Here is a 14,315-nt window from a genome sequence, read left to right as displayed (position 1 = left end):
AGATGCACCCTTCTGCGAATTTTTTTTATATTTTTTTTTGCATCAATGTCATGTTTATTATTTTAAAAAACCACAGCCTGCATATCTACCAACATTGAATTTCATACTAAAATATGTTATGTTATAATAAACATAACGGATTTTAACTTAGGTTGAAAAATATACATAGTCAGGTCATAGTTATTGCGAAATAATGTAAGGGAGAGTCCGGTAATTTGGACCAGTTTTTTTCAATCCCTTTTTACACATAGTTTTCTCTTGTTTTTGCTAATGTCAAGGTTTAATTAAAAATTTAACAGGTTCAGAGTTACTTCGTCATTGTGTTTAATAAACATAATACGTGCTTTCAAACAACTTTACTAACGTAGATGATTCGCCCTTGACATTCTCTCTGTCAGATTATAATTTTAGTAGCTTAGCATCTTTGATACCTATTTTAATAATATTTATTAATATTTTGATCAAAGCATGAATATTGACATGTCTACCAATTGACATTATCGGTATAGTAGTCATAGGTAAATCCTACAATCAATAAGACCGTACAATATTGACAGCGAATTCCCTATGACCAGAATATTTAGAAAATCTGACCTACTTTTTTTAGGTAAGTAATCGTATTGCAAAATGTATTAATATTGAAAGCACTGGGACAGTTCAGTCAGTTGCATAATTTAATGGAAATACTTGCATTTAAAGAAAAGTTTTAGTTTTGTCGAACTCACTCAGGACCAACCACAGGGACCAATATTGAAAAACTTCGTTATAATCTCTATGTTTAATGTAATCTGCACTGTCTCGGGATCGTATAGATAGAACAACTATAGGAGTACACAAACAAAACTACAAAACATAGTACAGAGTAGCACAGGGTTTCACGGCAGCATCTTTTCTAAGGATAATAATAATAAAGAAATCGTAGACACAAGCGCATTTCCGATGTATGCCGTTAAGTGTCGATATTGACTGGACACAAGGTGGACCGACGACATCATAAGGGTAGCAGGAAGGCGCTGGGTGCAGGCCGTTACCAACAGGGCAATATGGAAAGCATTGGGGGAGGCCTATATTCAGCAGTGGACGTCCTATGGCTGAGATTATGATGATGATGATTGACTGGACTATTCGGTTTTGACTACCAATTGGTGGATCCTGGCTGCACAAGAAATAAAGCAGGCAATAAATAAATAAATATCTTTGGACAATTTCACACAGCGCTATCTAGCCCCAAAGTAAGCAATTAGTATGCTTGTGTTATGGGTAAAGCCGCCCAAACTGTGCTACTCTTATTACTTTTTCTACTGATAGTAAATTTTGTGATTTTCAATTAAAAGTCTATTTAATCCCACCAAAAACATTCTGTAAAAAACTAGCCAAGTCTCGATGGAGCTGCTTGTTTATCTCTAAAAAGTAATGAAATCTAGACAAAGTCGTGCCAAGTCTATGATTCCTTACTGCGATTTCTTTATCATTATAGTTAATGTTGTGTGACTTGGCCGTTGAAGGGTACAAAACGAGGTGCTCCATGACACCATTGCACCAATCTGTCGCTAGAACCGCTACCCATTGACGATGGAAAATTGCCACTTGGAAAACGTTGATTCAACAATAACCAGTCAATTGTAGGTTTAATAAAGCTGCGTATTTCAATAATACTTATGTACGATTATCTTAATAAAGATTTTTCAACGGCCAAGTCACACAACATTCTTCGCGCTCGACTTGGCGGGGGCACTGCCGTGCCCCCAGATTAACAAAACCAGTGAACCAGTGTTGATATTGTGAAGAAATTTGTGGTAGACAGTGCGTCTTGTCATCAATACGAGTAAATAATTTTGTGTACAAACAACTGGAAATATTTCCCCGTATATTGGACTGAACGATGATTTGGTTCGATTGATACTAAATCAGACGCTTAAGGCGGAGTTGAGAGCTCAGTGGCTACGATCAAGCTCGAAAAAGAAAAAAGGCGTTCAATTCCTTAAAAGTTTATTGTGCATGCTAGGTGAAGATGAGAGTCGTTTAACCGAGAGCTGCGTAGGCGGCTCTGGCGGGGGCAGTCACGACGCGCGCGGCGCCCTGGGCGATGCCTTGGGCGACGCCCTGGGTGGCGTGGGCGGCGTTGTAGGCGATGCTGCGAGCGATGGCTTCAGGCACGGGAGGGGCGACGGGCAGATGGCTTCCCTGAAAATGGAAAAAGTATGAGAAATACCCAAAATCCTCAAGCACTTCCGCAAAAACTATGACGAAAATAGTAAATACCAATCGATTTTTGGACGTTCTTAAGCGAACGAACATGAACTGTACAGTTTATTTATAGATGTCGAACTACTCCATTGTACATAACGAAAATTAATTTCATTCAAGTGTTTTTTTCTTAAAGCAATGTATTGGTTTTTTAATTGTCGTAACCCAAAAGTTAGGTCTACGTAAGAAATTCTACAATTTCAACTTTATGATCGGCTCTGTTTACTTTGCTGCTGGATTTCGATTTCGGCAAGATTTAATTTCCAATTAAGTAAATCGGTATTTCACTTTACTTTCCTTCATACCTATTTAGTTTCAATTTTCCGTAACATGTATTAACATCGACCATGCTTCTGCTTCTTCCTACCTGGGCTACACAGAATTAATATTAATACTAGATTTGTTTGTCCGTTCGTTCGTTTCAGCCGAAAGACGTCCACTGCTGGACAAAGGCCTCCCCGAAGGATTTCCACAACGACCGATCCTGCGGCCGCTCGCATCCAGGCACTTCCTACCTTCACCAGATCGTCGGTCCACCTAGTGGGAGGCCTGCCCACACTACGTCTTCCGGCTCGTGGTCGCCACTCAAGAACTTTCCTGCCCCAGAGGCCATCAGCTCTACGAGCTATGTGCCCCGCTCACTGCCACTTGATTTTAGCGATTCTGCAGGCTATGTCAGTCACTTTGGTTGTCCTACGGATCTCCTCATTTCTGATTCGATCGCGCAGGGAAACTCTGAGCATAGCACGCTCCATCGCCCTTTGGTTGACCTTGAGCCGTCTTAGAGGCCTATAGTAAGCGACCACGTGTCAGATCCGTATACCATCATACCATAACCGTAATACTGGATTACAACCAGAGTAATAGGTAAGTCTGTGCTACATCTACGTGTGACATACAATGCGATTAAATTTCAAAACCCACCAAACCTTAATGAATATAATGAATTATGAAAGTGCCTTGCTACTCTATTCTCATAATCGGCTAGTGTACAGTTGTACAAATTTAAAATAATCACCTGAGGTTGGAATCCGTACTCGTTGGCAACATAGGTCACCTGGTAGGGAGTGCCGTCAGGGCCGGTGTATTTGTAAGCGCCGTTAACTTCGAGAGAGGGCTCGTCCTGCAAAAAAGTCATTCATACTTGAAATGTTTTGGTCAGCTTAAAATCACATTTAACATCAACACTGCCACTGCTTCGAGACCTTAATAAGAAGCCGAGCCTATGCTGAGATGAAAAACTCAGACACTATGGTCAGCCTATTCATAAAAAGTTCTGTTACAAACCTCAACACAATTAAGCTTCGGCGATGGCTATCACTGCGCGTGCATAGGTCGCGCTTTCTGTCATTGGCCTATGATCGCCATCGCCGACGCGATTTACATGCGTTGGTTTGGCTGAAGCTTAAAAAATAGTACATGTACTTACGGAGTTAGGGTTCTTGACAACACCGGAAGCTTGTTCGGAGATGCCGTTGCCGGTTTCGTACGCATACTGGAAGGCGCCTTCAGGCTGAATGTCGAAGGACGACTTGACGATGGGAGCGTAGGCCTCGTCCTTGATGACGTGAGAGACGTCAGCGCTGGCCGCAGCCACGATGGCGAGAACGATAAGGAATTTCTGGAAAAAATACCCAAAAATATGTTTTCATACCTATTGGAACCGAATTAATTCTACCGCACTTAGTTCGAATATTTATGAAATTAGTAGAAAAAAATGTTTTTTTAATAAAAATTCTTTATAATCTTACCATTTTGCAAGTGGGGTTGCCGGGTCTGCTAATCCGAATGTGATTTACAAATTCATCCGCGATCCTTATATAGTGCTGATCTTTAGATTTTAGAATATAAATTAACTTTGGGTCTCGTTTAGAACAGCTTTTTTGACTAGTTTGTATTGTTGCCAAAGGCTACTTAAATATGCGACTATTTTTAAATTGATTAATTTAGCTTTTCCCATGTTAACTAAACTTTTAATAAAAATGTTATTTTTATTTTTTTACTATGTGACGTAGGTATCTAGTGGTATCAAACTGAAAAATACTTTATAAAATGTGAAATCGGCAAAAAAATGTTTTATTTTCGTAATTTTTCTCTCAATTGGTTTGGTGGCTTGTCAGGTAGTTGTAGCACCTAGTCCTAGAGCTATGAGTTTTTCACCCAATTGTAAAACAATCTTATCGAAATAGTTAATAACAATTTCTTTTCCAATAAAACCACCATTTAGTTTTTCTTTTCTTTCGTTATTTACAGAAGCAGATATAAAGATAAAGCATTATCCTTAAGGAACGTTAACGTTACCGTCGCATTTAATTTTATTATGACAATGTACATTTCCACACTCTCGCTCTCATCAAATGGCGATTATTTACGATAGAATGAGACGACATGACCGAAAATGGATACCTGGAAGTGTGGCCTGTGTGGCTCATAGTGTCCACATCCGTAGATGTAAACACGGCTTAATTTCATACTGAATGTGTCTAATGTGTCTATGCCTTATTTTTATGGTTAATGTTGGCAACACTAAATTTTATATCTCTCTTCCCCATCACACTCTCACCAACTCGTACTGGTTTTTGTAAATATTGTGTTTTTATAAATAAAAGTCAAGATTAAAGTACAAAATCTTATTATTTGTATGTTCCACGAACATAAATGGTGCCGAAACTGTATAAACAAGCTTCGACAATAAACTTCGAGCAACGAAACCACACCTTCGCCGGCCGGCAAGAAAAGTAAGCTGATTTCACTGCATATTGCTGAACATACACTTGCACAAGAATAAATAAATCGAAGGCCAATCAATACACTATTGTGCCATATTGATTTGCAAGTCGCAGTAGCCAAAAGTGAACAATTTTATTCAACTTTGCAAGAAAATAACCGTCCGCCATTTTGGTTCCCTTTACTTTGCATCGAGAAAAAATATCACCACGCCCTGCCATTTTTCGCCATGACCATGGATAGCGATTCGGCTGAAAAGGAAGTGGACAAGAACGCAAGGAAAGGTATCATAAGAAAAATCGCACAGTGTAAAGCGTCGTTGACAAAGGCAGAAAATTTTATCCGCACATTGGAATCGCCAATCAACAAGGACGTGGTATCTGCGCGGCTACAACAACTGCAGGAGGTGCTGCCAAGGCATGAGCAGCTACTGATCGAATTAAGTACTTTGGACGACACCCTTGATGAAGACTATTTCGGAAACGACGCGTTCGAGGACCGGTATTTGGCGATCGTGGCGAGCCTTCGAGGCCTACTGGCGCCGCAGCCGCCGTCGCCGGCTCCAGCATCGGGCGCGCAGCAGTCTACAGACGCGTGCGCTACCAGCGTGAGGCTGCCAGAAATAGACATTCCTGCGTTTGACGGCAAGGACTACACAAAATACCACTCGTTCATCGAACTCTTTAGTGCAGTGATAGATAATAATTCTAAATTAGCCGCAATTCAAAAGCTTTTCTATCTTAGAAAATACTTAAAAGGTGAGCCATTGTCATTAATCGAAGGATTACCCGTCACCGGGGACTCGTATGGAAAAGCTCTTGAATTGTTGAGAAATAGATATGACAATAAGTTTCTTATTATCACTAACCATGTACAAGAGCTAGACTTCAATCCACTAGTAAAGGGAGCGGCTACCAATTTAAGAGAGTTAGTGTCACATGCTCGCCAGCACTTAGGTGCACTGAAAACATTAGGACAACCGACTGACAGCTGGGACATGATAGTTTTACCCATTTTGTTGCGAAAGGTCGACCAGTTTACTTGCAGAGCCTATCATTCGGAGCGTGACACCACAAAGCTGCCCCTACTGGATGACTTCTTCGCTTTTGTGGAGCGGAGAGCTAGCAGCTTCGAGGAGAGCCAAAGAAGTGAAGGTAAGAGCAACAATATTAATAACACTTACAAAACTAAAGTGTCAAGCTATGCAAGCAAAACTGCCACACAGTCGTGGTCTTGCAAATATTGTAGTGGGCAAACACATAGATTATTCAAATGTGACAAATTTCTAGCCATCTCACCAGAGGAAAGGCTCAATTTCATTTCACAAAATAATTTATGCAAAATATGTTTCAATTCTCACACAAATAAATGTAAATTTCACTTCAAATGTGAACAGTGCAAGGACAAATCGCATAATACTCTCTTGCACTGCAATGAAAAAGTATCAATGCACAGTAATTCTAATGTTAGCACAATATTGCTGCCCACCATCAAGGCCAAAGTGCTCTGCCGGGATGGCAAATCGCACAAAGTAGTCCGAGGACTAGTTGACAGTGGCAGCCAAGTGTCATTTATGACAGCTGACTTAGCAAAAGCATTGCAATTACCGCTAATTGATAGCAATTTAAATATCACAGCCTTGGGGAAACAAAACAAAACAACCTCAAAAGCTGTCAATGCTAAATTTGTGTCACTTCAAAATAATTATAAGTGCCAAGTTAATTGTTCCATAGTGGACCAAATTACAACCAAGCTGCCACAGCAACAAGTAAGCTGGCAAAATATACAGCTGCCAGACTCTGTGGTGCTTGCAGATAGTGACTTTGACACTCCGGGAGACATTTCATTTCTGCTGTCAGCGGACATATTCTTCCAAATATTGCTGCCTCGCAAAATCAAGCTGCAAAATAGTAATTTGTATCTTATTGATACCCAGTTTGGTTCAATATTGTCAGGTGAAGTAAACAATAGTGAGTTTTGTGCATCCAGTCACCATGTCACCTTGCATGCTATATGTGACAACAATGTGGATCACCTCCTACAAAAGTTTTGGGAGACTGAAATGGTCCCTGAAACGAAAATGGAGGTTACAGCAAAGCAGGATGCCTGCGAAGCCGAGTTTAAAAGCTCGGTACAGCTCACCAGCGAGTTTCAGGTGTCCCTCCCGCTCAAAGTCCCCGTAGATCAGCTAGACCTAGGAAATACATTTCCTATAGCATCAAAAACATTAAATGCCATCGAAAAAAGGTTAGCCAAAGATGATCAATTAAATAGAAATTATAATGACTTCATGAATCAATACATAGAAATGGGTCATGCAAAGGTCATCCCACTGTGCCAGTCAAATTTAAAAAATGCATATTTCATGCAACACTTGCCAGTCATAAGGAACGATAAAAAGACCAATAAAGTAAGAGTTGTTTTTAATGGTAACACAAAAGCTAGTTCGCAGCATCAAAGTTTAAATGATGTTTTGCTAAATGGCCCTAAGGTTCAAAAAGATCTCTTTGACATTCTGATTTTATTCAGGTCATTCAAGTATGTAATGTTAACGGACATCAGGCATATGTACAGAGCTATAAAAATTGATCCATCATTTAGGCATCTACAAAATATATTATGGAAAGATGAAAATAATCAAAGAATTATTCTGCAATTACAGACAGTCACCTATGGACTCAAGAGCTCAAGCTACCTGGCCACCAGATGTCTCCAGGAGTTAGCAGACCGGTTTGGGAGCAATATGCCGCTTGCTGCTGAGGTCATCCGGACAGCCATGTACGTTGACGATGCTCTTTTTGGAGCACAGACCATCGATGAAGCTCTTGAGGTAAGAGATCAATTTATAGACCTGCTAGGACGTGCCAATCTGCAGCTGCATAAATGGGCTGCAAATGATGACCAATTACTGGCTGGCATACCAGCTGACAAGCAGCATTTCGAAGAGCATGAGCTCGGTAATGAGGACCTCTCAATGAAAGCTTTAGGGGTCTCATTCAATGTTAGAGATGATGTTTTTAAAGTGTCATGTCCTATAAAGCGGGTGCAGTCCTGGAATAAAAGGTCCATTTTGAGTGTCATAGGCTCTTTCTTTGACCCCTTAGGGCTCGCTGGGCCAATAATAGTTCGAGCAAAGGAATTTCTACAAAAAGTGTGGAAGGAGAATCTCGAGTGGGACTCGCCCATACCAATGTCATTGCTTAAGGCCTGGTTAACATTCTATGAACAGCTAGAACAAGTGCCTACAATTTCTGTACAAAGAAACATAAATATAAATAATGCGCAGGTAATACAATTGCTAGGATATTGTGACGCTTCTAGCGTCGCCTACGGCTGCTGCATATATATAAGGGTTATTCAAGGCAGCAAAGTAACCACAACACTTTTGTGTTCAAAGTCTAGAATTGCTCCAGTAAAAAACGCCTTGACTATACCTAAGCTAGAGTTAAATGGTGCAGTGTTGCTAGCCAAACTGTATTGCAAAGTCAAAGCAATCTATGCTAAAATTAACTTCAATGCTGTACATTTATTTTCTGACTCCCAAGTTGTTCTGTGTTGGTTGAAGTCTAGCAGAAATAATATACCGGCTTATGTCAAAAACAGAATAAATTTAATAAATTCAAGTACTACAGAATGTAAATGGTTTCACATAGATGGAGCTTCCAATCCAGCTGATTGCTTGTCTCGAGGCTGCAATCCCCAAGACCTGCCATCGAACACCTTATGGTGGCATGGGCCTCCTCAACTTGACTCACTGGAGTATGAGCCTTCACCATCATTGGCTTCATGCAACCACTTACTTTGCGAGAGGGGACCTGCCGAGAGCGAGCAAGCAGCTTGTTTGGTTGTGACACAAGAACCACAATTGTTTGAAAAATATTCTTCATGGTTCACTATGCAAAGAATTGTAGCTTGGATATTAAGGTTTAAATTCAATTGTTTAAATAAACATAATAAAATTAAAGGAAATTTGACTGTAAAAGAATTGTTAAATGCTCAATACAGGATAATTTCTATAACGCAAGGCTTGTATTTTCCTTCGGAAATATCAAAAATAAAAAATAATTTGCCAATAAAATCTAATTTAAAAGCCTTGGCTCCATTCATAGATGGAAATGGCATAATGAGGGTTGGTGGCCGGTTGCAAAACGCCCCAGTGCCATACACGCAAAAGCATCCGATTATTTTGCCCAATAAGTGTCATGTCACGAATTCAATTATTCAAAATGAACACTGTGTATTAATGCATGCTGGTATCACCCTCGTATTAAGTAGTCTGAAACTTAAGTATTGGATCATTAGCGCCGGTCGCGAAGTAAAGAAAATTATTAACAAGTGCTTAAAATGTTACAGGTTTAAGGCTCAAGCAGCCAGCCAGTTTATGGGATCCCTGCCCTCCGATCGCGTCACCGAGAGCCACCCGTTCGACAAAGTTGGAATCGACTTCTGTGGTCCGTTTCAAGTAAAACAATCGGGCATGCGGAGGGCCGTTGTCACCAAAGGCTACACACTGGTAATTGTTTGCTTCGCCACTAAGGCTGTCCACCTTGAGCTAGTTTCAGACATGACAACTCAAACATTCTTAGCAGCCTTAAAAAGATTCATTGGCAGACGCGGTATTCCCGCCATTATTAATTGCGATAATGCACAAACGTTTAAAGGAGCCGACAACGTGCTCCACGACTTGTATAAATTAGTCAATTCCAAAAAGCATCAATCTCAAGTGAGTGTGGCTGCTGTAGAGAAAGGAATAACCTTTCGCTACATCCCCTCCTACTCCCCCAACCACGGAGGCCTCTGGGAGGCCGCCGTTAAGAGTTTTAAGTTCCATTTCAAAAGAGTGGTGGGGGAGAATAAATTCACGTACGAAGAATTGACCACTATTTTATCCGAAATAGAGGGTATCCTGAATTCCAGGCCCCTCACGCCGCTTTCAAGCGACCCTGCAGACCTAACAGCCCTAACCCCAGGACACTTCCTGACTGGTCGTCCACTCATATGTATCCCTGAGCCGGATCTAACCGATATCCCTCTAAATAGACTAAGATTCTGGAGGCGCTGTACTCAGGTCAAGCAACATTTTTGGAAAGCCTGGTACAGCCAATATTTATCGCAGCTAAATGTTAGAAACAAGTGGAGCAAACAGTTACCAGATGTGGAAGAAGGCAGTTTAGTTTTACTAAAAGGAGACAACGTTCCCCCGCTGCAGTGGCCCATGGCGCGAGTGACGCGGGTGTTTCGGGGAAGCGATGGGAGGGTAAGGGTCGCGGAGCTCAAAACCGCTACTGGTCTAACCCGTAGGTCTATTAATAAAATGTGTATCCTTCCCATAGATTATTAAGTAACAAGCCATTTTAAAACTGTTAAATAATTTTTAACCATAGGTTTTTAAGCAAATGTTAACTTGTAGTTATGACATGCGAATTTTATTAAATATTTATGGCAATTTTGAGTCTGTAAACTGTGATAACTAAGTAGTAATATGTATAGGGTGTTACTTAAACTTAAGAATAAAGATTTAATTAAGATATAACTTCAATTGTATCATGCAAGTCATTACTAATGTAACTTCATGACTATTACTGTAACTGCATAACTATTAACGTAACTGCATAACTATTAATGTAACTGCATAGCTATTTTTGTAACCTTTTGCCCGGGAGAATGTCCACATCCGTAGATGTAAACACGGCTTAATTTCATACTGAATGTGTCTAATGTGTCTATGCCTTATTTTTATGGTTAATGTTGGCAACACTAAATTTTATATCTCTCTTCCCCATCACACTCTCACCAACTCGTACTGGTTTTTGTAAATATTGTGTTTTTATAAATAAAAGTCAAGATTAAAGTACAAAATCTTATTATTTGTATGTTCCACGAACACATAGTACATGCAAGTTTGTTTTATTTGCTTGAGGTCCGGTCATGGGGCCTTAACTTTAGGACTTACTTTCTAGCTTTATCATTACCTGAATGCTTTCCGTTAACCGGTATGCAGATGACAGTGTCCTGATATTATGTCAAAGCTTACATTTAAGCTCGATTCACACATATCAGTGAAACCACAGTTCCGTCACAGTACCGGCACAGTGCGAAATATTCTTTCATACAGTTTCTATCGTCACTGACACTTGTCAAATGTATGGGATGCGTGCCGGTACTGTGCCGGAACTGTAGCTTCACTGATATGTGTGAATCGAGCTTTAGGGTTGATTTTTCAATTATAAAATAACTTTTAACTGACGAATAAAGATGGCCTATTGATAGTACCTGTATGGGAAATGACAGTTTCTGTTTTGAACTCGAGAAATTAAGGGCATAAGTTGTATAAATTCCTCTCTATTATTGTGGGTGAGCGTATACTGAGCGGTGTGATTCGAAATTTACCATTGCTTGCTGCAGCTGTTGTTTCAGCTTGCTAATTTTTTTTCTACTAGCTAGAGTAAGTATTGTAGTTGCGCAAGCGGGAAAATTATTCTCTTTCTCCAATGATCCGCAGGCAAGGCAGAAGTGGTCGTACGAACGTTCTTCTCTTCCCTAGATGGTGGCCACTGGGCTAGGGGTGCCGGGGACCTTTGCCACCTCTGTCGAATGGGAATGGTTTTTTTAAATAAATAAGTCCTATTGTAATCAAGGATGTTATGGATATCAGAAACTTTCGGATATACGAAATAAAATAATATCCGAAACCGTAACCGATTCACAAGTTTCGGATAGTTTCTGATGTAGGCAGTTTAAATTGTTTTTTGTATAGCATTAAGAGTAAAGGCATAACAGCTTGATTTACCTTTATAATGCCATCTACTCGTAGTATTAATTTTGATTTATTTATTACTTTTTATTCGATGTAAAGTGTGCGGCCATAAATGAACCGTGTTGAACAACTATTGCAAATTGAATTCTAAAGCACAAATATTCGTAACCGTAACCGAAACCGGTATATTATTATTACAATATCCGTAACCGTATCCATAACCGAAACTACATATCCATAACATCCCTAATTGTAATGCACTTACAATTGGAGCTAATTGGGGTACTCCAATTGCGAGGCAGTGATTTAGTCATAATCTAAATCACTGCCTTGCTATTGTCTTAAAATCATTCCTTAAGTTTGGCCATTCCCTTTGGCCAAGGAGGGCGGGGAAGTTCCGCCTTGTAGGCTCCATCGCTGATAGTGTCACGGAGGTCCAAGACTTCGGCCGGATACTCGTGACATCGCCACTCGGGCGATGAAGTAACATCGTGGAGGTTTTACTCATTTACTGGGTACACCTAGTTCTTTTCAGGACGAAACAGCGAATTTTTCGGGGCGGCGGGAGTCCCACACCATCTTGCCCCGGGCACTGGAGAGATGGTGCGCAAGCGCGAAGCATTTCGGATTCCGGGAAAATAAAAACAATAATGCAGTGGTTGACAAGGAACTCCAATGCCGAGACCGTTATCAAATTGTCACCTCTTCTAACTTGAAAAATCATTTATATTCTGTCCCATAATATAATTATTTTGTCATCTGCTTTGCATTTCGGTTGGATCCTCGATTTCGATTAATTTAGTTAGGTACTTGTCCTATGACAGTTATTATACCTGAGGCATACTATGCCTTAAACACTGAGTACACAGGGCAAGCCTGTTAAGCCTTGATTACACGTACCGAGCAAACGGGCGAGAGAGTGCTCTCGGCCGAGTACTCGGTGTGTATGAACATTACGCCGAGTGTTCGGCCGAGCGCTCGAGTATGTGACTCGCTCACCCAACTGTCACGACCGAGTAAAGCCTTGATCACACGTACCGAGCAAACGGGCGAGACAGTGCTCTCGGCCGAGTACTCGGTGTGTATGAACATTTCGCAGAGTGCTCGGCCGAGCGCTCGAGTATGTGACTCGCTCACCCAACTGTCTCGACCGAGTAAACATTTTACTGTCTCGCCCGTTTACTCGGTACGTGTGATCAAGACCGCCGCATTTGCAATATTCGAACGTGTTGTTTTCTGATGATCACTTATGTATGGTTATAGTATCTATCGATCTGCCTAAGTCAACTATTTAACTTCTTTATCGTTTTTTCTTCACCATCGCCATCGTGATGAACCATTTCTGCTGTTGAAATTGTACAAATCTTAGTTAATAAGCAGGTATCATATTGTATCATAATTATCGTCAATAATCCATTATTATTCATATAAAATCGATTCGAAATATTTATCCTTATTTTATAGTGTAGGTACGATGATATTATGGGGTGATTGATCCAAATAAGTCGCCCATGACTATTAACATAGTCGGAACTGCAAAATTGCCATTTTCATTTTATTTCATAATTTGTGCGTAAATAATACAAGCTATCATCAGGTGAAACAAAAATTATGATTTTATGCATAGTTTTTGAGATAACTACATTAAAAATGTCGGATATTGCCTAGATAGTCCGTTAACAATGCCGGATAGTTGTTCCCGACGTATTTAGCGGTGCGCGGAGGCGGGTGAGCGCGTGCGATCTCCCACTTCTGGCTATGTTAGCGGGATGAACGGACGTCGTGTTGTCATTTGTTTTTTACGCCAGTTAAATTAAATATAAATAATTTAGAATGTAATACCAACTTGCATTAGCATTTCCTAACACATAACTTAAAATTGTAGGATGTACCATATCCGACATTGTTAATCTTATTTTTGTAACACTTTATGTCAGTAGTACCACATACGACGTTGTTAAGCTTTTCTTCGAATGGGATAAATGTCAGAAGTACCATATTCGACGTTGTTGAATGTTTCTTAAATAATTTAAATGTCGGTAGCTCCACATCCGACATTATTATAACGTTCTACAAATGGGTTAAACTTTCGGTAGTAACTTGTTAGCCATTGTTAGTTGTTTTGTAAAATACTAAAATGTCGCTAGTATCTTGTATGACGATGATTGACTGACTGTCTGACTGACTGTAAAATAAAATAAGCATGTTTGTTATAAATAATTTTTGTTCGCACGCATGAATTTGCAAATGTCTTTTTATGCCTTCTTTTATTTATAAACTATACTTTTTTAATTCGGGTCTTACATAATTTAAATTACTTATAGTTTTTTATAGTTATTTTTAGTTCGTCAAGAGTCTCCTATACCGGCGAGTTTTCAAGAGGAATTGATTCAAATGCAGGAATTACTTAGTGATGTATTCAATGACGATGACGAGATATTATCAGTAAAGGAAGCTAATGCTACTAGCGCCGTTAAAACATCGGTACCGTCACCACTTCCACCACCAAAGAAACTTTTATGCTCTAAGTCAAATATCAACCTCGACGTGGGGTCTATCATTTGAAATGCTCCGAATAATATAC

General features: G+C 40.0%; 2 protein-coding genes across 5 annotated transcripts; one reads left to right on the top strand and one right to left on the bottom strand.

The window, feature by feature from the left end:
* Positions 1-1,972: 1,972 nt before the first annotated feature.
* On the bottom strand, positions 1,973-4,105 carry LOC135075743 (larval cuticle protein LCP-17-like). Its single transcript, XM_063970212.1, has 4 exons — positions 3,999-4,105; positions 3,677-3,868; positions 3,266-3,370; positions 1,973-2,184 (listed from the first exon to the last, which is right to left on the bottom strand). Exons 1-4 carry the CDS (start codon positions 3,999-4,001, stop codon positions 2,023-2,025), a joined length of 462 nt encoding a protein of 153 aa, XP_063826282.1. The 5' UTR covers positions 4,002-4,105; the 3' UTR covers positions 1,973-2,022.
* Positions 4,106-5,859: 1,754 nt separating this feature from the next.
* Positions 5,860-10,834, top strand: LOC135075732 (uncharacterized). Of its 4 annotated transcripts, none has more exons than XM_063970189.1 (2): positions 5,860-6,128; positions 7,637-10,832. In XM_063970189.1, exons 1-2 carry the CDS (start codon positions 6,066-6,068, stop codon positions 10,313-10,315), a joined length of 2,742 nt encoding a protein of 913 aa, XP_063826259.1. In that variant the 5' UTR covers positions 5,860-6,065; the 3' UTR covers positions 10,316-10,832. The 4 variants fall into 4 exon arrangements, with proteins under 4 accessions (XP_063826259.1, XP_063826261.1, XP_063826258.1 ...); XM_063970191.1 differs by lacking the exon at positions 5,860-6,128 and having other exon boundaries at positions 6,151-7,804; positions 9,328-9,415; XM_063970188.1 differs by lacking the exon at positions 5,860-6,128 and adding an exon at positions 6,175-6,742 and having other exon boundaries at positions 7,637-10,834.
* The last annotated feature ends 3,481 nt before the right edge of the window (positions 10,835-14,315 follow it).

This window comes from Ostrinia nubilalis, chromosome 10 (genome assembly GCF_963855985.1).
Source record: "Ostrinia nubilalis chromosome 10, ilOstNubi1.1, whole genome shotgun sequence".
Lineage (NCBI taxonomy): Eukaryota > Metazoa > Arthropoda > Insecta > Lepidoptera > Crambidae > Ostrinia > Ostrinia nubilalis.
This window is presented reverse-complemented; position numbering and strand designations above follow the sequence as displayed.